We start from the raw sequence: 23,024 nt of genomic DNA on the forward strand, positions 1-23,024 counted from the left end.
ATGACTTCACTCCTTTTGCCATGAATATGCACGTCTTTTACTTGTTACGGGTTTCCTCCGCCGAATCTTCAACTTTTTCCAGTTTTTCTGTAAATTAACTAATGTCTTGTGATGAGGAGGATGATGAAATGGATCTTCATCACATTTCAACAGACAAACTTTAGAGATAAAATTCAACGTGGTTCCATTGAAGTTATTGCTTAGCATGAGAATACAGATTACATGACTGGTTCCAAATGTGGCGGTCGACATCCCCAAGACAGAGGGAGCGGCGGCGACGGTCTCGCGGGCGCTCTGGGCGAAGAGGAGGGAGGAGAGGAGCTGAGCAGACGAGGCAGAAACACCATGCTCCTGCTTTGGAAGCCGGAAACCCTGGCAGGGATCTGGAAGCCCGAGTGCGGTCGGTCGGCTAAGGGCGGGAGGTGAAGCGGGGGCGGAGTAGCCACCATGAGGGAAGGGAGGGTGTTTCTGCGAAGTCGGGTGTGGGGGCACAAACGGGCTGGAAGCTTCTCGTCACCGGTCCTCGGGGTCACGTCGTCTGACGTCCAACCTCCGGGGGGACCGTGAGGGAGAGGACCGACAGAGAGTCGGGGGAGACCACATCTGGTCCGCCTCCTCTCCTTTCTCCCCTCCATCCCGGACTGATACGGATCCTCGTCTCCCATCCCTCCTCCTCCTCCCTCCCTCCTCGCCTCCTCCCGCAGGCTCCTCTCCCTCACGCCCTCCTCATAGGTCCGGTTCAGACGGGCCAGGTTGCGGATGGCCAGCCACGGCTCAGATGACATCCTCTGGCGCTGGCCGGGTGGACTCGACTCGCAGGGGGGATGGATGCTGCTGCTGCTTCCTCTTTGGCCTGATGGAGAGGAATCAGACACAGGCAATGAGTGGAAAGCACACACGTTGTCTTTGTCCATCTTCCTCTCTTTAAAGAAGTTTCCTTATCCGAGGGTCTGAAGATAGAAGGCTGCTTGAGCTACTGTTTATAAGCACAGTATGTGGTGTGTTTACACTAGAAAACTGCCATAGAAAAAAAAAAACAGTCACTGCTACTATAAAGTCTCCCACAATGCAATGCAAAAGGAGGGTTGCAATATTTCATTGTAATGCACTCACCCTGACGACACAGTTTCATCTGAGGAGCACTCAGCTAATGATTTCCACCACGAGGAATTCATTCTCATCCGTCTAGACTCGCCTTTGTTAAACTCCAGGAAGGGCTTGTGGTCTGCATACAGAGTAGCCTCATGTTGATGCTACTGAGCTCACATCAAGGTGAAGAAACAATGACATGTGCACAATGTGGCTCACCAATGTCCCTTGTAGTTAGCGCTGGTGCTTTTAAAGGGCCATTCTGCTGGAACTGAGGGTTTCTTGGCAGATGCAGTTGCCCAGTTTGATGTAACTGTAGATGTAGTGGCCATTTGTCCAATAAATCAAAGAAAATAAACATAAATAAAAGGGCCACTGACTCACCGACAGTATGTGTTTTACGCAGCCAAGATAATGCATTGTCCATGCAGGATTCCGTTTTTCTGATCATTTATTTTGACTAAACAAAAAAACACAGGCCTACCCAGCTGGTCCTGTACCCGCCTACTCCTAAAAGTAAACCTAGTGTCCAAAGCAATACACAATAAACCAATAAACAATTTAAAGACTAAGTAAACCTAGACAATAACTACAAATAATTAAACTAAACTAAAAACTATCAAAAGAAAAAATTATCCTACAAAAATCTATCTAATAAGCAAACAACTCGAAAAATTAAACAATACTACTTGTGAGTAAAATAACTTCATATCCAATAAATAGCTCCTACAGTTTTCTTCTCTAAATGTTCTTCGCTCACCTTCCTGGTTCCTAGTGTTTTAATACATTTTAAATGTAGCGTGACATTGAACAAATCAATAGAAATGGGTGATCAACTCTAGTGAAACTGCTTTTATTCTTGTCACAACTACACAGTCACTTGTGTGTCGACATGTCCTCTCAGTGGCATTAAAACCACAACGATGCAAGAATAAAAGCAGCTCAAAGTTGCAAACATTGTCGTGTAAAGTGTGCTTTAACTGAACTAAACCCTAACAATGGCGGGCTATAATGCTCCTTAATCTGCAACAGTCAGCGCTACTCACTCTTTCCTCTGAAGTTGAAGACGTTCTCTCCCTCAGGGGAGCAGGGGGATCCGGTCCGGAGGACGATGTCGGACGGGGACATGCAGGACACCGGCGAGGTGTCGGGACACGGAGGAACGTTCAGGTAGTGCCGGGTCACCGGGCCTCCATTCACACCCGTCTCCGTGGCGATGATGATGATGTCGCGGCCCCTGGCCCGGCAGGCGTCCACCAGCACCTGAAGCACACAGTGCTGCTGAGGTATCGATTGGATTTATAATGGGGCTGAAGATGACATCTAGAACCTACAAATGTAAACTATTTCAAATTGATCATTTTATAAGATTCAGTGTTTTTTCTTCATATCTGTGGAGGAAAAGCTTTTGAATAATTGTGGGGTACTAAAACGTGTTGAAAAAAGTTGAAAAATACAGGTACTTCCTTTAGATGATACTTTTTTAGATACTTTTACTCCACTACACCTCAGAAGGAGCTATTAAGCATTTTATAATAACTACACACTATTTAGCATAAGTAACGCATGAGTAAACACTTAATTTATCATTTATAATGCATTGTTCCAGCATAAACACACCCTTAGTAACGCATTTGTGTGCAATTGATAAACACAGTTATATGTTTTATTCTTGATTAATAAGCTTGACTATTATGCTGATAGAAAAATGTACTCGACACCTGGTGGTAAAATCATTGATCAGGACATTTAATCTTTGCAAAGAGGAGCAGAGTCAGAAATACAACATGATATGTCAATTGCGTATCCTGGACTGCTCAATGAAGGAGCAGAGAGATACCTCTTAAATACATTAATGACACAATCACAGAAGCTCTCATGACGTCTTCAGATTCGCTTGCATCGGTATGGTGATATGATAACACCTTGATCTTCAAACAGATGCATGTAGGCATCCACAGTCTCAAGACTATCAGAAGGTCACTGTTAAAGCATATGTAAGTTTCCCAGGCTTCCCTCTCACCCGCAACACTTTCCAGCTCATTCTGGGGGATCCCGAGGCGTTCCAAGGCCAGCCGGGAGATATAATCCCTCCAGCGTGTCCTCGGTCTTCCCCGGGGTCCTCTACCAGTTGGACGTGCCTGGAAAACCTCTAATGGGAGGCGTCCAGGAGGCATCCTGACTAGATGCCCGAACCACCTCAGCTGACTCCTTTCGACACGAAGGAGCAGCGACTCGACTCCAAGCTCCCCCCTGATGTCCGAGCTCCTTACCCTATCTCTAAGGGTGAGCCCGGCCACCCTGCGGAGGAAGCTCATTTCGGCCGCTTGTATCCGAGATTTCATTCTTTCGGTCACGACCCAGACTTCGTGGTCGTAGGTGAGGGTTGGAACATAGACCGACCAGTAAATGGAGAGCTTCGCCTTCCGGCTCAGCTCCCTCTTCACCAGGACGGACCGGTACAGCGCCTGTTTTATTGCTGCAGCCGCACCGATCCGTCTGTCGATCTCCCGCTCCACCTTACCCTCACTCGTGAACAAGACCCCGAGATACTTGAACTCCCTCGCTTGGGGTAGGCAGTTTGTCCCCACCTGGAGGGAGCAATCCACCGGTTTCCGGCAGAGCACCATGGCCTCAGATTTGGAGGTGCTAACTCTCATCCCTGCCGCTTCACACTCGGCTGCAAAACGCCCCAGTGAATGCTGGAGGTCACAGTCCGAGGAGGCAAACAGGACCACATCATCCGCGAACAGCAGAGAGGTGATCCCGAGACTCCCGAACCGGATCCTCTCCGCCCCCTGGCTGCGCCTAGATATCCTGTCCATGAAGGTCACGAACAGGACCGGTGATAAAGGGCAGCCCTGGCGGAGGCCAACACCCACCGGGAACGTGTCTGACTTACTACCGAGGATACGGACACAGCTCCTACTGCAGGCGTACAGAGACCGGATAGCCCGTGCCAACGGGTCCGGCACCCCATACTCCCGCAGCACCCCCCACAAAACCCCCCGAGGGACCCGGTCGAAAGTCCTCTCCAAGTCCACAAAGCACATGTAGACTGGTTGGGCAAACTCCCAGGACCCCTCCAGTAGTCTTGCGAGGGTAAAGAGCTGGTCCACTGTTCCACGACCGGGACGGAATCCGCACTGGATTTACAATATATATTATTTAATTTACAAATGGGGACTCCATCGTTTATAAAGTATGAAAACCCAATCATGAAAATGCATAATAGTCTCCCTTATTAATCAAGAATAAAACATTGATAACTGTGTTTATGAATTGCATACTAATGAGTGTTCATGTTTTAAAGAATACTTTATAAATGATGAATTAAGTGTTTACTCATGCTTTACTAATGCTAAATAGTGTGTTGTTATTTTAAAGTGCTACCAGATATTATACTTATTACTACATTTACTTTACAGAAAAGTGACTTGTTCCTGTTCAAATAAAGATTCTGCAAACCAAACACATGACCATGTCTACACTATGATGCATTGTTCTAGATTAAAGTAACCGAACGTATATAAATAGGTTAAAATGAGCTCCCCCGGCCTCCACCAAATGCACTGACCTTCAGCGTGGCCCGATGCTGGGCGTTGATGGCGTACACCAGCGCCGAGGCTCCGGAGTTGTCCTCCGCGCTGGGGTCGGCGCCCGCTGCAAGCAGGGCGGATGCTACCTGAGCTCCGGCTCGCTCCATGCAGGCGTACATCAGGGCGGTGCGACCGGCCCGGTCCCGTGCGTTGGGATCTGCCTGATTGGTCCACACGTGAAACCTCAGCAACGGCCCAGTGGCAGTCTATCAATTTAACTCGTAAAATGTGCATTCTGTAGATTGCATTCAAGCACATACAGTATATTGTGCGTTTGAAATTGAAAGTGTGACCTGACCCCCTGCAGACTAACCTGGTTCTGGAGCAGGTAGGTGAGGAGCTTCAGCGGGGCCGGCCCAGCGGGCTCCCCTCTCAGGGCCTTGCATGCGGCCAGGAGAGGGGTCTCTCCTCTCGGGTTACTCCGGTTGACCTGAGCGCCGCCTTCCACCAGCAGGCGGACCAGACGCAGCTTACAGGAGGCAGCCGCGCTGATGAGGGGGCTGCTGTCCCACAGGGGGTCCGCCATGGCCTGGAGGGGGAACGGAATTCATACCATTTGTTCTCAATAACAAAGATAATATTCAAATTACACCGTCAATGATCCCACAGGCGTCTTTTACCTGCCGTCCTTCTGAAAATCGGGTCTAAAGAAACAATTGTACGGATATTTTTTACGGTGTTTAAACAATCCGCCAAACTAAAATACAATATAAGAAAGCATGATATGTTCAAATAAATCCAGTTTAAAAAGGCTGATGTTCACTCCATCAGTATACAAGACAAACTGGACACTTGTATTGTGCTTCATTGCAGATCCAAGTTATATTTATTGTACGTTGACGTATAGAAATTTAAAGACTGCTGGATGGATACACATCCACATCGACACTAAAAGTGAACATTAAACATTAAACTCACCTCATCAGTGCTTCCTTTTCCACAAGCAAGAAGAAAGCAGTAATCCTGAGTTCATTCACATGTCATCATTCGAAAGGTTTGCCTCGGCTCAGAGGTGAAGTGTCCTGATGTTGCAGCAAACTGCAGAACAAAAAAAAGTGAGAGGAAACCAACTTTCATCCTCTCCGTCTGTCTCCTTGTGTCCCTGTGTTCCCTCCTCTCCTCCACCCCCCCTCTGCTCTTCCGTATACCTGCTGGGCTGAGGGGAGGTCCGGTCCCGCAGTGAGCGGTCAAAGTTATAAATGGGCCTAAAGCCCAAAATGTCACCTGTTGCAGACGCTGCACTACAAAGACCCAGAGGCCCTTTGATACGAGTCAAACTGTTCTCATCCGGCTTTTGACAACCACCTGCTTCAAACACTGGCAGAGAGAGAGAGAGAGAGAGAGAGAGAGAGAGAGAGAGAGACACACACACACACACACACACACACACACACACACACACACACACACATACATAATTCATGCACAAACAGCTTAGTGATGATGTGCTCATTCTGTCTTTTGTGTGTTTTCAGTTTCTTCTCTGCAACGCACGGAGCAACTGCTCTATTTTACATAACTATATCTGACATGCATGATTTAATTAAAAGTTGGCAGGAGGGAAATGAGGTGGATATAGAGAGAGAGACGTGGATAGAAAGCTTGTCTGAGACCAGGAAAACACTTCAGCAACCCTTGAATAGATGTGCAATTAAGTCAAACAGTAATCAGGAAATAATATTAATCTGATTTCCCTCAATCCTCCTGTGCCATGAAACACAGACAAAGCCCCATTATGTGCTGCAATGTCGCTGCTTTGGAGAACTTGTGCCATTGAAAGTATTTTTACTTTTACTCTTAGCTGAGTGGTGAATATGTATATCTTTCTCTGTGTGTTTTAATTGTATAGTTGTTGCATGGAAAATAACAGAAATTCTCTCTACTCTCTCTCTCTCTCTCTCTCTCTGTGTTATTATTACTGCTGATCTTCCAACTATATTTAACCCAACTAATCAATATGATATGCACAGACTGAGAAAAACACCCAACTGAGCCTCTTAAACTTAGATTAAGTTGCAATATACTGCAGCAAAATAACAACAACACCTGCACACACCAGCAGCATTAATAAATAATGTTCAACCACAAACAGGTACATACTTTTTTAAAACCATGTCAGATTTAGTTTCAAAACATGTGTTTTTTCGCAAGGAACAATATAAACCGGGTAGTAGAAGCAGTGCAATTCAATATACAAATGAATAATCCAAACTTTAAAAACAGAAATGCTGTTGTTTTTAAACTGACAGTTGATGCAGACCTCAAGTTTTCTAGGAGTTTGTCTTGTAAATCTTTTATTTATTCTGATGCTTAAATTAGTAGTTACAGATTATGAATGCAATGCAATCAACAAATACAAGTTGACAGTAATATGTGATACGTACATTAATGCATCAATGATATAATAATATTCTGTATGTTATTCTGAAATAAGCTACTTTGCATAATGACAACTTTTTGCTTTTGGAACTTTAAATGTATTTTCATATATTCATTTATATATTTAAAATACGTAATTCAGACATAGCAGTGCTTACGTAACCACTACGTAATGGTTTATTTACGTCTCTCGGCCAATGGAATCTGCTCAGCCGTCATGACGTCACGCGCCCTACTCCAGAATAGCGCGCGGCGGCGGAGGAGCAGCAGCAGCAGCCGCGCAAGCCCCTCGTCGTCTCTCTCTCTCTCTCTCTCTCCGGTGTCGGTTTGTTTACGTGGGCGTTTTGTTCGGTTCCGGAGCGGAAGCCCCGGCGGTGGGATGTCGGCGCTGAAGGAGAACCGGTGTTACGGGCTGTCCGGAGGCGGCAAACGGAACCGCGGACACGTCTCTGTTTTTCACGTCAAACTCACTGACAGCGCCGCGCGAGCCATTGAGGACGGAAAGGTAGGCTACTCTTTTACTAAAAACACATGTTACCGCTCGAATGGTCCTCTAAAACGTCCAGTTAAGGTTGATAGTGTTGCACCACTTCAGTCAAAGGGAGGCAGGGAAAGGGAGGGGGGTTGTGGGGTCCCTTTTACTCAAAAAACAAGTGGTGAAAATGAACGGGAAAAAAGGCGGGTTGAAGTTTACCAACGTCTTCCACGGTCGTTGTCCCCCCACGAGCCTCCTTTTTAAAGCCGTGGAACGTAAATCCGTATTGCATAATGCTGTGTGTGTGTGTGTGTGTGTGTGTGTGTGTGTGTGTGTGTGTGTGTGTGTGTGTGTGTGTGTGTGTGTGTGTGTGTGTGTGTGTGTGTGTGCCAAGTAGTTACAAGCTGCTGGCAACAAGTAGTATGCATGCCCCTCAGTCAAGGAGGGAAGAAAGGAAACGGGGGGGCTAGTCGTAGGGGGTATTATGGGATGGCTTTTAAGAGATGGAGTCCTTCCCTTTTTGTAAACATGAATGGTGTTGCTGGCAGTTTTTGTGTGTGGGAATGTGACAGTGAACGTGTTATCGTTTAGTCTATAACGTGTCAGAAAATATTGAAAAAAAAGTTGAAATCAGTAAATTTGTGGTGTTAGAAAATACATTTTATTGATTTATTTGAAGGAAATAGGGCTCCTCCCTCTTAGTCAATCAGTCGACTAATCTATAGTATAAGTATAAACACAAATCTTTAAAGTGGTGCTCTTGTGGGATTCTTTTTTGTTGTGTGTGTTTTTTAAGTAGCATTTCACTGTATTGTTGGGTCTTTTTTGTTGAGGGGATAAGATTATATGTGTATAGGTTCAGAGAGACAGATGGACAGATTTGTTAAGAATCCAAACATTTGACCCACTTGCTCACTCCAGGAAGTGAGCAGAGAGAACATGTTCACTTCCTCTATTCAGCGATTTCTAGTAACCCGGTTTGGAAACTCCTCAGTGAATATAATATGACGATAGGGAGGTGATCAGCGCGCCGCTCATGTCATACCTCCCTAGTTTTTCTTGTTATGAGACAGAGTGGAAAACACCCCACACACACACACACTCACAGAGAGTCTTCACATGCACACAATACTGCTGCTGTGCATGTATCTGGTTTCTTTATTCAGCTTTTAAAGTGTGGCTATTCATGACCCCACAAAAACAAAACAAAACCCACCACCACATGAAGCCGGGCCGAGTGGATCTCCTGGCAGCCGCCTCGTGCTTTGCACTCGTCAACAGGTGGACTCACAATCCTCCCAGTGGAAAGGTCGACTTGATTCATCACATAGTTTCCGTCCGAGCTGCAGACATGTAGCTTTGTCGCCGTCATCTCACCGTATTCTCATGTGACACGCTGCTGCATTTTATCAGCAGGTCGTGACCCCGAGGCGGTGCTCTCTTTATATCAACTTTAGTTTATTTAAAGGCCACGTCAGGCACAAGTGTCGGGATACAATTAGAAAGTATGATTTGGTTAAAAACCTATAACGATGGATCTGTTTTTTTGGGGGAGGTGGGGAATAAGCACTCAAGTAGGATGGCAAATTGGTGCGAGGCCGAGTATTCATCATCATTAGAGATGCATCGTTCTGATACGCTGGATCAATAGCTGCGAGATTAATAAGGGAATCAGGTCTGTGGGCAATCGACAGTGGACAAAGCTCTTTTTTTGGCCACCAATTTAGCTTTGCAGTCGTCACAATGTGTACAACAAAAAACTCGATAACCACTAGTACATTACATTTAGCTGACGCTTTTATCCAATGTGACTTACATTTTGCTCTATACACCATAGACACAGCAACGGGGATCGTACCACTCAGCCACACTTCTTTGCCAACTCCATACCCTCAAATTATTTTACACTTGCGACCCTAAAGCCTAGTTCATACTTCTCCGTCAGGTCGACGACGTACCTACGCCGTCGTTGAGCATTCAGAGTTCTGCGTCGAGGGAACGCGTTGCCTGCAATTAACCGCCATGCCGCCAGGGGGGTGTGCCTGTGTGGCTGTGTGGTTTCAGGGGTTATAGCCGAATTCCGGTCACAATAAACAATGGTGACCAAGTTGGAGCGGCTGGAGCTCATCAATATTGAAGAGCAAATGCTTATATTGCAAATGTTGAAGCGCAGGCGACAGAGAAGATGTTTGCGGAGGTGGTCTGTACGACCACTAAACCGGTCGAGGCTGGGAAAAAGCAACTGCCGGAAATTACGTTCTGAGCGGACCAATCACAGCGCTTGCGGTCCACGTCAACGCGACGCGTAGTCAAGTGACATCACTTGAGGCAATTTATCCTCTCTCTCTCTCTCTCTCTCTCTCTCTCTCTCTCTCTCTCTCTCTCTCTCTCTCTCTCTCACAGTCTCAGCTCTCTATATAATGACCATTGTCATAAGGCAAAAGTGTAAAGAGAAATATTACTCTAAAGCTGAAAAATATAATCTAGATTTTGGAAAATCTTCATATCTCTTGTGAAAACATAGCTTTACTCAGGAGGTCGAACTGTTTTGGTGCTTGAAATTAGTTTACCAAAGGTCTTAGGTACACAAAAGCAGTGAAATATATGAATACAAAAATGGTAGAAACATGTAAATAAATGTCTAAAATCTAATTTATTATTATATGGTGAGGTGATGAGCTGTGGCTGGCGTTGTGGCCTGCAGTGATGATTTGGCAGAGACGGACTGGAGGCTGCTACAGCGATGCTGCATGTTGTCCTCTGGACCTTGGCAGCTGCAAATCCTCTCTGTAAAATACATTACTAATAGTTAGTATAAGTTCAGTGAAAGAAAGTAACAGGATAGTGACAATATTTGATTATGCCCCGTTCAATCTCAGACCCATTTAGCTACTGCACCGCTACTTCCGGTTAGCGCGCAGCTAACCTACCAACATGGTCATTTCAGTCTCACAAACACATAACCAGAGATCCCACACTACTAAGCGTACTACGTTCACTGAACGAAAGTTAACAGGGCTCCGCGTGAGCAGCAGCTACGTAAACACTACGGCAGTAACGATTAACAGAGCTATAACACTACTAAGCGTACTACGTTCACTGAACGAAAGTTAACAGGGATCGTGACAATATTTGAGCACCCACCGTTCAGTCTTATAGTCAGCCTGTAGACATATATAACCCCGTTAGCGATCGTTAGCTCGCTACCCGCTAGCTTCGTGTTAGCAGCAGCTCTATATGGCTACAGGTCCCATTACTAACGTAAATATGCTATTGCAAAGTTCAGTAAATGCACTTACCCATCTTCCAATGGATCCCTTTGCTTGGCGTTGTCCTGTACATCTCAGGGATCGACTCCTTCAGGTTCTATTTATAGTTGAAGCTGCACCGTTCTCCAGTATAGCTTCTCTCAGCCAGCCTGCCTGCTCTTTTTCTCTCTCTCTCCCGGTGAAGCTTTGTACGCATCATATGACAAGTCTGGGTGTGTAGAATGCTCTATCTTGCTGTGTGAATCTCATATGATCTCGCGGACAAAAGGCAGAGGAAGCTGAAGTTTAACTAAATCTTGGAGACGTGGAACCATATTTCTGTGCAGAATTATCGTGATTAAGGTAAATATTTTCAAAACGGCAGTATCGTATAACGCGTGCGTGCGCTCAAAGACCTCGAAGGGTTAAGGTTCTCTTTCCTGTAAACAGGTCTACACCTTGTTCTGTTATTAAACAAACTAAACGGCCATATTTTATTGATCTTATCTACATGACAGCTTGTCATTTCTGTCTCTACATGCTCGCGTTAACACTTCTCCTCTGCTCTCTGTATCGTGCATGTTGGAGTTCCGCCCCAATGCGCACAGACACAGGTGAGCGCTAAGCACACACCAGCAGACAGAGAGCTTCGAAAAATGTAGCGTGAAAAGCAGACTGCAATATCTGCGTTTTTGAAACGCTCCAAGGGTGATGGCAACAGTAGCTCTCCTGCGAGGAGCACCATAGCAGCTCTCCTGAACCAGGTGTAGCTCTCCTGAACCTGGAGCAGCTCTCCGGCTCCAAATGAAATGAGCCAAAGTGCTCGTGTCTTCTACCCAACAATGAGACTACAAACTACACAGACATAAAACTAAGTCATTAATAAATACATGGAGAAATGCCTGTACTTTCGGGTAAATGTTTAGTTACGTCGTTAATATGCGCGACTCGCTGATTCTTGGCGTTTTGCCAAAAGCCTACCTCCGTGAGATCTCCGTGAGGTATTTTCTGTTGTTGCGTTTCTCAAAACAGAAAACAGATCTCAGCTCAACACTGAGCATGAATTGAGAGGCCGTATCAAGTCTACAACCCTGTTTTAAAAAAAACAATTGTAGAGGAAAGCAGCTCACTGCAGCCACTAATACTGATAAATTGTGATGGCTCGCACATCTGCACTAATTCTGTTTTGCTTTGCAAAAAAAATAATTGGCTTATTGTTTTCCACAATAAGCTATTTAGTCATGTGTCAGCTACATTAAGGTTAATTAAAAACACAACTATGCAGACCTTCAGGTCTATCTATATTCGTGGCTCATGTAGTAGAGTGTTTGCCCTGTAACTGCAAGGTAGCAGGTTCGATACCTGTCCTCTTTAGTGTGTTTTACATTTTAAATGCATTTCTTTTGCTTCGTTTACACTGAGTGTCCTCCTCCCTAGAGCACCCCAAACGGAGGACGGATCTGTGTTTACTAACGGACGCCTCACTGTCTCATGAGCTGACACAGAACCAGCAGCAGTAGTGGAGTTTGGAGACGTGATCCACTTCCTGAAAGTATATCTACTTTACTCAGTTTAGTTTGCTGCAGCAGTTGAGGAATCGCTCTTCTGCACTCATCTGCGCGCGAGGGCGGGGCTCTGAATCACGAGTAGCAGCTGCAGGGGCGGAGGCTTGACAGCGACGTGACGCACATTTTAGTGAAAGAAATATTTAAACATTTATTTTTATTTTCAGTGACACAATATCACCTAAAACTCCAAGATAAGAGGACTTCCCTTTAAAAGTTTTTCCACTGGGCAAAAAAAAAAAAAAAAAAAAAAAAGTTGTCTTTTTTTTTTTTTTTTTTTGTCAAAGCCTCAGGGAGCCGCAACAGACGGGCTAGAGAGCCACATGCGGCTCCGGAGCCGCAGGTTGCCGACCCCTGCCCTAGAGGCAGCTCACCACACTTTGGGAATGCCTATTCTAAGTGATTGCAATTTTATTTATTTATTGTCTGATGGAGCAATCTGGTTTACTTGAAAGTGATTTAAATTTTATTTATTCTATTATTTATAAAATGATGCTATTTACAGAAAAAGTTTGAGAACCACTGCTTTAGTGTTTGTGTCTGTGTCACCGCCCCACTGAAGCTGTAAACTTAGGGGAAACACTGCACACTATATAATCAATGATTTGTCTTTTTCTTCAGGCCTGGTCCTCCGGTCCCACCATCTGTTTTAATGGCAACAAAGGGGTGAGAGGAACTAACTGCTCCACCTGTTGGCGTTTATAACTCAACAATAATCGCGCGTGAAGGTTTGAAAGACGTTGACGCTCGTTGTCTCTTCTCCCGTCTCAGAGGATCGCTGTCCCGTGCTCTGAGAACAGAGACGAGCTGAGGATTTTCCACTTCGGCGTGACAAACGTCGCCCGTGATAATCCACATGGAAGCTTCGACTGCTTCCAGCAGCGCGGCACCGGGTAAGAACACAGAAAAATGACCTCTCCATACGTTTACATTTTAATATAGATTAGATTACATCTGTGATAGTTGGATTTTAAGAGAAAATTTGTTTGGGTCAGTTGTAAAATTTTTATTAAAAAGCAAACGGCAAAGCAGTGATGCAATAATAGTGGGTAATATCGCACATTTTGTGGCGCATGAGGGTTATGTGTTGACTTCAAAAGCAATTTGTGAGCGCTGTAAGCATGTTTACTAAAAAAACATTCTTTGAATCAGAATCAGAACTATTTATTTGCCAGGTATGTTTCACGTACGAGGAATTTGTCTTGGCGGGTGATGTATACATTAGACAAACAACTACAATCAACACGGTGCAAGAAATGGAAACGTATTGAATTTACAATATAAAATAAACTGCACAGACAAACGGATAACAGTCCTATAAACAAGTTTACTGTAGGTACTTTGTAGCTGTTGCCAAAATAATATCAAACTAGATGTTGTGTTTTTGGGGCGTAAAGGAGCTTGATGTGTGGGAGACGTCCCGAAAGCTCCGTCAGAGCCCCGTTCTTTTTGGTTGTTTGCTTTTTTTAATCCGCTGTCCTCCCTCCTCCCAGTTCTGCCGAGGAGCTGTCGTGTCTCGGGGTGATTCAGAAGAAGATGACCGTCAGCGCGACGGACGACTCGTACGACAAGGCTCGCCAGAGCATGACGCAGGCCGAGGAGGAGACGCGCAGCCGCGGAGCCATCGTCATCAAGCAGGACGGGCGCTTCCAGGGTAGGAGACGCATGGCTTGTTATAGATCCAACAAAAAGTCGGCCATATTGCATCGGTTGCCGCGGCAACATGCATAGTAACCAATGACATGGAAACAGTCGGTCTTATTCTTCTTCTGCAGGTTTTCTACGAGACTGTCCTTCTGAACGGCACACACAAGCTCGTATAATGTACATAGTGAAGTTATTTTACAGAGGCTGTACTCGCCAAAGTGTGTGTGTGTGTGTGTGTGTGTGTGTGTGTGTGTGTGTGTGTGTGTGTGTGTGTGTGTGTGTGTGTGTGTGTGTGTGTGTGTGTGTGTGTGTGTGTGAGACACACCGCTGTCTTTCTTCCCGCAACCAAACCATTTCCTTCTAAACAGATATTTTAGTCATGTCATCTTGTTTCAGTGAACGTATACACACACACACACACACACACACACACATTAATTTTGATGATTGTGTGAGTTCAGAGGAAGCTTGTGCAACAAAAAAAAACTTCCTCACTCGCTGCAGGCGTGTGCAACTGTGTGGTTATTTCCTAAATTAGACGGCAGCTTTTGCTCACTGAGTGAATGCTTGTAACCTGAATGTGGGTTTCTGAGGAGGTGAAATGAGGTCTGACAAATATGGTGATTCTCTATGTCCTCTTTTTTTCTGGTGTCAGGTCTTGACAGATGTAGAAAAGCGCTTTTGTTGTGGTATCACATGAGATTCACGTTTACCTTTTTAATGTGCAACATTGTAACAGAAAAGGTGAATTCACCGTGATGCTGGATCCCTCTGATGTGAGATCTCCTTTCTCCCTCGCTAGGCAAGAAGGTGGCAGTACGCGCCCTGGGCCCGGCGCTGGCCGGCCTGACCAAACCCCGACACTCCGACAAGTCCCCGTCTCTCCTCCTAAGCAGCGCCAGGAGGGGCGTCCAAGGTGGCACGGTGTCCAAGCCAAAGAGCGGCGCCTGCGCCTCCAACGTGAAAAGCGCGGGTGACGTGCAGGAGAGGCGGCTCAGGGAAAGACTCTCACACCTGCTGGCTCTGAGGCCGTACAAAAGGCCCGAGCTCATCTTGAGGCTGCAGAGAGACGGACTGACGACGAGAGACAAAGACATGCTGGATTCTGAACTGACGGAGGTAGTTCATTTTTCCTCTGTGGTCAGATAAAGATAAAGACAGGTCTCTATATGAGAGCCATTTTGCATTTTTAGCTGGGATTCTAAACATAAAGTTTCATATATTTTGCCAGTTCAACGCCGTCACCCTGAAAACGATTACCTGCGTTTATTTCCGTGTGTGTGTCCTCTGTATTTGTGTGCAGGTTGGCCAGCTCAACAGCAGAGACAACACGTTTGTTCTGAAAGACGGTCTGTATAAGGAGCTGCAGAGGGACTGGCCGGGCTACACCTCCGGAGACCAGCAGCTCCTGAAACGGATCTTCGTCAGGTAGCACGACCAAGATCCTTCACACCACGTTCACATCGTAGTAGATTTTACGACATTGTTTCGTCATCGCCTTACTTCTCCCTTTTGCAGGAGGCTGTTTCAGCCGCAGCAGAACCTCCTCACCGTCCCAGAGGCCCAGGTCAGTCCACTACGAGACACCCCCAACTCCTCCCCGGCGCACCGCCCAAAGCTCCCCCTGCCCGAGGAATACACCGACCCTCTGGCGAGCAAGAAGCCCCGGATATCCCGCCTGTCCGGCAAAACAACCCGAGACAAGTCCGGAGCGAGGCCCGTCGGACGAGCAGCTCGTGGAGTCGTCGCAGTCGAGGCCGGGAACGGTGGGAAAGGGGACTCGCTCGATCCCCGGACACTTTTGGAGTCCTTGTCAGCGGTCTGTCAACGGGAGACAGAAATGGCCAAGAGGCTAGAACCAACACCCGGTGCCGAGGAGGAACCCCGAGTAACAGCATCGGACCCTCAACCCGCCCCCGACCGCCCCCCGGCCCCTCTGGTGGTGCCGGAGCTGAACAGACACACAAACAAAAGGAAAAAGAGCAAACACAAACACAAAGATCAGGTGAGAAAACCAGCTTTTTATGGTAAGTAAGTTATGCTTTTTCTATGTCACGTGACTCATTGGTAATTATCATCAGGATCGGTTGAGAGCCAGGAAGGAAAGGAGAAAAGATCACAGTTCAGAGGATCCAAACGATAAAGTCTCCTTGTACAGCATCGGTGAGTGCTGTCACTTACTTACTCGTGGCTTCACGTGTCAAATATTCACTATTAAATTTTTTTTTATACATTGCTTCTTCTTTTCATTTTCTTTCAGAGCCGAGTGAACTTTTGTTTGACTCCGGTTTGTTAAAAGCAGACGATGATGCAGCAGATTATTTAACGTAAGTGAACCTTTTTAATTGGTTCTTCCACACAATGCATCCAAGTCCACTCCAACTTAATTTTTCCTGTAAAATACTTTATTTCTAGAGAAAAGAATTTGTTTGTAGTACTAAACGTCTGCAAGTTAGTTACAACACTTTCAATGCATATGACAGAAATGATTCATATGATGAGGCATGATGAAAAAGTACAGCAACAGTGGATATGGTAGAATAATAATGATAATAAAAGCAATAATGGTATCGGCAATACTAACAACAACAATGTAACGAATAATAATAATAATGATGATAATAGAAGCAGTACTGGGCCCTATTTCTCGTACCTGGCTAACTGAGTTAGCGAGCTAATTGTCAGGATAAGATGACGTAGGTCAGGCTTTCTCGGTTTCTCGAAGCAAGCTTAGATAAATCACCATAGCAACACAGACAAAAATGTAAACCTGCACCCGGGCAGGCTTACTGAAATTCACTGGATAAGCTGGCCACTCCCACCGGGCAAAAAAGGCAGCTCACTTCCTCATTGATGAAGAAGCGATATTAGTTATATTAGTTTTATAGGGAGAGAGTTCTTTCAGATCGCCAGGATCCATCCTTTACATTGTCATGACTTCCTGTACGCGGCGATATAGATTTTTGCCGGCAAGAAATAATTTATTTACGAGCGCTTCTCGAGCCGCGGACATTGATCACCACAGGCGCAGCTGATCGTCCGTCTCAGACATAGACTATCACCCGCTGCATGCCGCGCTGTTCTTAAGTTTATTTAGCTCTTAAGAAACTTATGGATGTGTTGAAAGCACTCATAATTATATGACAGTGTTATTAGTACACCATACATATCATTATTGTAGAACATGATTAAGGTGATCGTGATAAGAATACAGAGAATCACACACCATTTCTTTTCACTGCTTCAATTGATTGGATTTCTGATTATGAATAATACATACATACTGATCCGCCCATACACATATTCAAACTCCTAGTTATATGGTAATCTACACATACATGTATATACATATAGTACATGATTCATACGCGCATACAGTACATATATCCTTATAAGTATATATTTATTCGTAAATATAATCTGATTGATTTGGGTGATGAAACACTTAAAATTTGCCGATACATTTTCCCAACACTGATGCATTTAACTTGATATATTTGCGACGCTTATGTCTCGCAGCCGGGGCAGGTGTTAAAGTTGCGTTCACGGCAACAATGTTGCAAAAACTTTGGAATATTCGCAATGCGTTTGCTGTGAATGACTACGGTATTGACTTCCTCATATGCCTTCATGATCATCTCCTGCTTCTCAGTAGAGAGATAAAAAGAGGTTCCTCTGAGTTTAGTTGCCATTGTACTGTTAAAACATCGTGGTGTCAGTGCTCGATTATTATCCCTTCTGAAGAAGAGCGGGCGCGCGCATTTATCCAGATGACTGACGTTTGGCTAGAATTAACGAGACCGTTTCAGCACGGATCAGCCGTGAAGAAACCCAGATAGCCTGATGTCAATCATCTCGCTAATTTAAGGTGGAGATTAGGGCATTTGCTTGACTTTGTTTAGCCAGGTACGAGAAACAGGGCCCTGGTATTGGCAATACTAACAGCAATGCAACCAATAATAATGACTATAGCAGTAGGTGTTGGGCAGGACCAGGATCCAGATAAAACCAGGATCCATGTGTGAGGGGAGAAAGCACAAAGACTCCAGATAAGGAGCAAAGTGCTTTAATGGTGCATGAATTCAGAAATTTCTTGCATATTGTGTTCTCTGCACAGGAAGTACGCAGTGATTCTGAACCCGGACCAGCGACTCGGCTACAAGCAGGACTTCAACACGGAGTACAGCGAGTACCGAGACCTGCACGCTCGCATCGACGGCGTGACACGGCAGTTCATGGAGCTGGACACGCAGCTCAAGCGGCTCCACCGCGAGTCCCATAAGTACAAAGTATGATCCATAAACACTCTGTGGTTACACCAATTGAGGGGCAAACATACGAAATGGAGATAATTTATGTCATTTAAGTTCTGAAAATCCATCCATCCATCCATTATCAGCCGCTTATCCGGGGTCGGGTCGCGGTGGCAGCAGGTTCAGCAGGCCGACTCAGGCTTCCCTCTCACCCGCAACACTTTCCAGCTCATTCTGGGGGATCCCGAGGCGTTCCAAGGCCAGCCGGGAGATATAATCCCTCCAGCGTGTCCTCGGTCTTCCCCGGGGTCTCCCACAAGTTGGACGTGCCTGGAAAACCTCTAATGGGAGGCGTCCAGGAGGCATCCTGACTAGATGCCCGAACCACCTCAGCTGACTCCTTTCGACACGAAAGAGCAGCGACTTGACTCCAAGCTCCCCCCTGATGTCCGAGCTCCTTACCCTATCTCTAAGGGTGAGCCCGGCCACCCTGCGGAGGAAGCTCATTCCGGTCGCTTGTATCCGAGATCTCGTTCTTTCGGTCACGACCCAGAGTTCGTGACCATAGGTGAGGGTTGGAACATAGACCGACCAGTAAATGGAGAGCTTCGCCTTCCGGCTCAGCTCCCTCTTCACCAGGACGGACCGGTACAGCGCCTGTTTTACTGCTGCAGCCGCACCGATCCGTCTGTCGATCTCCCGCTCCACCTTACCCTCACTCGTGAACAAGACCCCGAGATACTTGAACTCCTTTGCTTGGGGTAGGCAGTTTGTCCCCACCTGGAGGGAGCAATCCACCGGTTTCCGGCAGAGCACCATGGCCTCAGATTTGGAGGTGCTAGCTCTCATCCCTGCCGCTTCACACTCGGCTGCAAAACGCCCCAGTGAATGCTGGAGGTCACAGTCCGAGGAGGCAAACAGGACCACATCATCCGCGAACAGCAGAGAGGCGATCCCGAGACTCCCGAACCGGATCCTCTCCGCCCCCTGGCTGCGCCTAGATAGCCTGTCCATGAAGGTCACGAACAGGACCGGTGATAAAGGGCAGCCCTGGCGGAGGCCAACACCCACCGGGAACGTGTCTGACTTATTACCGAGGATACGAACACAGCTCCTACTGCAGGCGTATAAAGACCGGATAGCCCGTGCCAACGGGTCCGGCACCCCATACTCCCGCAGCACCCCCCACAAAAACCCCCGAGGGACCCGGTCGAAAGCCTTCTCCAAGTCCACAAAGCACATGTAGACTGGTTGGGCAAACTCCCAGGACCCCTCCAGTAGTCTTGCAAGGGTAAAGAGCTGGTCCACTGTTCCACGACCGGGACGGAATCCGCACTGCTCGTCTTGAATCTGAGGTTCGACAAGCGGTCGGAGCCTCCTTTCCAGCACCCTGGCATATGCTTTTCCCGGGAGGCTGAGCAGTGTGATGCCACGATAGTTTGAGCACACTCTCCGGTCCCCCTTCTTGAAGATGGGAACCACCACCCCGGTCTGCCAGTCCATGGGCACTGTTCCCGACCCCCATGCGACACTGAAAAGGCGTGTCAACCAAGACAGCCCAACAATGTCCAGCGCTTTCAGCATCTCAGGGCGGATCTCATCCACCCCTGGCGCCTTGCCACCAAGGAGCTTTTTGACTGCCTTAGCGACCTCTGCCAGGGAAATGGGAGAAACCACCCCATAGTCTTCCGGCGCTGCCCCCTCTCCGGGGGACATGTTGGCCGGGTTTAGGAGTTCCTCAAAGTGCTCTTTCCACCGCCCGACGATGTCCCCAGTCCGGGTCAGCAGTTTCCCCCCCCCTGCTGAGAACAGCCTGGGGTAGCCCCTGCTTTCCATTCCTGAGCCGTCGGATGGTTTGCCAGAACTTCCTTGAGGCCAACCGAAAGTCCTTCTCCATGGCCTCCCCGAACTCCTCCCATGCCCGAGTTTTAGTATCCGCGACCAAAAAGATGCAAAACCAAAGTGTCCACCACAGAGAACACAAATGAATAGGCTGGGTCGCAGGAGGATATCATATTTCTATTGATGATTTCTATTCAGGGTTCTTACGGTCATGGAAAACCTAGAAAAGTCATGGAATTTTAAAATGGTTATTTCCAGGTCTGGAAAAATCCTTGAAAAAAAAAAATCCCAAAAGCTTTGGAAAAGTCATGGAAATGTGTTCTATTCATGTGTTCATGACGTTCATTTACGCTGAGTTTGAAATAATGAATATTCTTTTAAAAGAAAGACGCTCAAAATATAAGCAGGCATACATACAGGCATCTATATATATGTTTAATCTTTTAATCAAACTATTGTCTCATTCATTTGTGTCATTTAAAGTATACTGTATGCTTTGGAATTGTCATTGTTAGTTTAATTGTAATATTTACAATTGTCAATGTTAGTTTAACATTTTCTCACTTTTTTATGTTTACACCGATATTTAACAAAATGTTTGGTCATGGAAATTTGGTTTAAAGTCATAGAAATCCATTGGTCAAAATGTGTATGAACCCTGTCTATTTATAAATCATCTGAATTGTGCATTTTCCTTCTTCTATTTTTTGTATATACTGTGCATTTTTTTCAATATTTTATTGCGTAACCTGTATGTATAAATGTTCTTTTTTCATCATCATATTATTATTATTATTATTATTATTAGGAAAGTTTCTGGGCACATTTTTCAAGTTTTACAACATTTAGCAAGCGTGAACACATTTAACCAACAAATAATTATAATAATCTATAAATGTCTCCCTGCATCCATTATTCTCGTCTTCTTCTCTTGCAGACTGTTCGTAATCAAATTCTTCAAGAGTATCGCAAAATCAAAAAGGTAACTACTTCCTCTTTTAATCAATATTCATCTCCATGAATATCGCTGCATGGGGGCAACACCACTCCTTTCTATTGCTGTTTAAATAATCACGTCTTTTATTTATTTTTTCTTCTTTCTAGTCCAACCCAAACTACAACCAGGACAAGACCCGCTGTGAATACCTCCACAACAAACTAGCGCACATCAAGAAGCTCATCTCGGAGTACGACCGCCAGCAGCAGTGAACTCAGTCATCACCTCGAGACCGGAGGGAGGCGAGCGTCGCCGAGCCGAAGACCATCGAGCGAGAAATCTACAGCCTTGAACGGCATCTCCTCCCACTGGAAATGTCACCGAGACGTTCGTGCAGAGCAGCTGGAAGGAAGCGGCCCCTAAATATGAGATATTTTATCCTGCAATTGGGGAAATATTTTGAGGAACATGGTTCGATACGTTACTGCCAAGGACACGAGGAGTTTCTATAGTTTTTTTTTTTTACATTTGTAGATTTTCCATCATCAAATTTGGGGTAGTTGCTTATGTGCTCTGTTGGTATGAGCAGCAAATGTGGACACAATGAGAGGACATCTTTTCTTTGGCTCTCAATCGCTGTTCTCCTCAGTTCAGGTGTGCTCAGTATTGACTCCTGAAAGTATCGCTAGTGCCTGAGCTGGTTTCTAATCCTGGACTGGATTCTGTGGTAGTTTTTCCTCTCGTGAATCTCAGAAGATGTGGGCTTGAGGTTGTATTCATAAACTTTACCGATGGTGGAACTGAAAACTGGATTTAATTGTTAAGAGTCATGGGAAAACAATTAAGAAATACAATTTTTAAAAAAGAGTTGCATGTGGTGTACTTTACAGAATGCATGAGGAATAATCTGAACTTTTGTCCGTTTTTAAATAAATTGAATTTGTATACATTTTCTATGATTTATTATTATTATTTTCCTTATTTATAATGCTTTTCTTTTACAAAGACGGGAAAAATATCATGCAGACGTTAATACTGTACGTTTTTAATTCACAGAATGGCTGCCAGACATTTTGAACCGCTCAGCTCTCATTTACTTTCGATGAGTTGAGCTTCCAAAGATGTTTGAGCTGCAGGAATAAATTAAGCTCAACAGAACTACACAGAAGCACGCTGTTGCTCAAGCCGTGCACAATGTGCATGGTTTAGTGACGTATTGAAGGCCGGTGCAAGACAATGTTCACCTTCTGGGTAAATAATTCACTAGGTTGTCTATTAGAGTCCAAAACTAAATCAAATTAGCCTTTATGAAAATAAAATAACTTAATAAATCTCAGTGTAGGGTTAGTCATGGTTGCTTCATATCACAGGCATTTTGTCTGTACAAATATTAAAAGTAAATATCAGTTGGTATTCTGTCCAGGCCACAGGTGTAATTTCTCTCTAAATCTTAGATGAAGTTTATTTTGTTTTCCACAGTCATCATTGTCTGAACAGTGACGAATAAAAAAAATAGATTTTTTTGTGACATACTATAGCAGGGGTCAGCAACCTTTCGTATCCAAAGAGCCATTTTGACCTTTTTCCACCCAAAAAAAATTGTCTGGAGCCGCAAAAATTATTTGATATCACAGCTTCTGAAGTTTTATATATAGTCATATTATATATACAAAAAACAATAGTTTGTTGTATTTATGAAAATATAGAACAAGAATGAAGACTTTTTTTTTTTTTATAACTATCAAACAAAAAATAGTCATGTGTCAGCTACATTAAGGTTAATTAAAAACACAACTATGCAGACCTTCAGGTCTATCTATATTTGTGGCTCATGTAGTAGAGTGTTTGCCCTGTAACTGCAAGGTAGCAGGTTCGATACCTGTCCTCTTCAGTGAGTTTTACATTTTAAACGCATTTCTTTTGCTTCGTTTACACTGAGCGTCCTCCTCACTAGAGCACCCCAAACGGAGGACGGATCTGTGTTTACTAA

At 45.3% G+C, this 23,024-nt stretch overlaps 2 protein-coding genes across 2 annotated transcripts; one reads left to right on the forward strand and one right to left on the reverse strand.

Moving 5' to 3' along the window:
* Positions 1–218: 218 nt before the first annotated feature.
* Positions 219–5,214, reverse strand: LOC306741074 (ankyrin repeat domain-containing protein 34B; the record flags this gene model as incomplete). The annotated part of the gene is made up of 4 exons (XM_079223326.1): positions 219–853; positions 2,136–2,352; positions 4,667–4,849; positions 5,002–5,214. The coding sequence occupies 4 exons, from the start codon at positions 5,212–5,214 to the stop codon at positions 219–221; spliced, it is 1,248 nt and encodes a 415-aa protein (XP_079079452.1).
* A 2,183-nt stretch (positions 5,215–7,397) lies between these two features.
* Positions 7,398–21,983, forward strand: LOC306747403 (RNA polymerase II elongation factor ELL-like). Its single transcript, XM_079230464.1, has 12 exons — positions 7,398–7,572; positions 12,977–13,021; positions 13,127–13,248; positions 13,849–14,009; positions 14,805–15,121; positions 15,306–15,430; positions 15,521–16,007; positions 16,084–16,165; positions 16,263–16,329; positions 18,120–18,291; positions 21,035–21,079; positions 21,202–21,983. The coding sequence occupies exons 1-12, from the start codon at positions 7,447–7,449 to the stop codon at positions 21,304–21,306; spliced, it is 1,854 nt and encodes a 617-aa protein (XP_079086590.1). The 5' UTR covers positions 7,398–7,446; the 3' UTR covers positions 21,307–21,983.
* The last annotated feature ends 1,041 nt before the right edge of the window (positions 21,984–23,024 follow it).

Source organism: Taurulus bubalis (genome assembly GCF_910589615.1).
Source record: "Taurulus bubalis genome assembly, chromosome: 1".
NCBI lineage: Eukaryota > Metazoa > Chordata > Actinopteri > Perciformes > Cottidae > Taurulus > Taurulus bubalis.

What these genes read in the sequence shown, in the direction of transcription:
- LOC306747403 (XM_079230464.1), top strand. Translation starts at nt 7,447, where the DNA reads ATGTCGGCGCTGAAGGAGAACCGGTGTTACGGGCTGTCCGGAGGCGGC. An exon ending in TGGATTCTGAACTGACGGAG is followed by an intron (nt 15,122 to 15,305) that starts GTAGTTCATTTT and finishes ATTTGTGTGCAG; the next exon opens with GTTGGCCAGCTCAACAGCAG. An exon ending in GATGCAGCAGATTATTTAAC is followed by an intron (nt 16,330 to 18,119) that starts GTAAGTGAACCT and finishes TTCTCTGCACAG; the next exon opens with GAAGTACGCAGTGATTCTGA.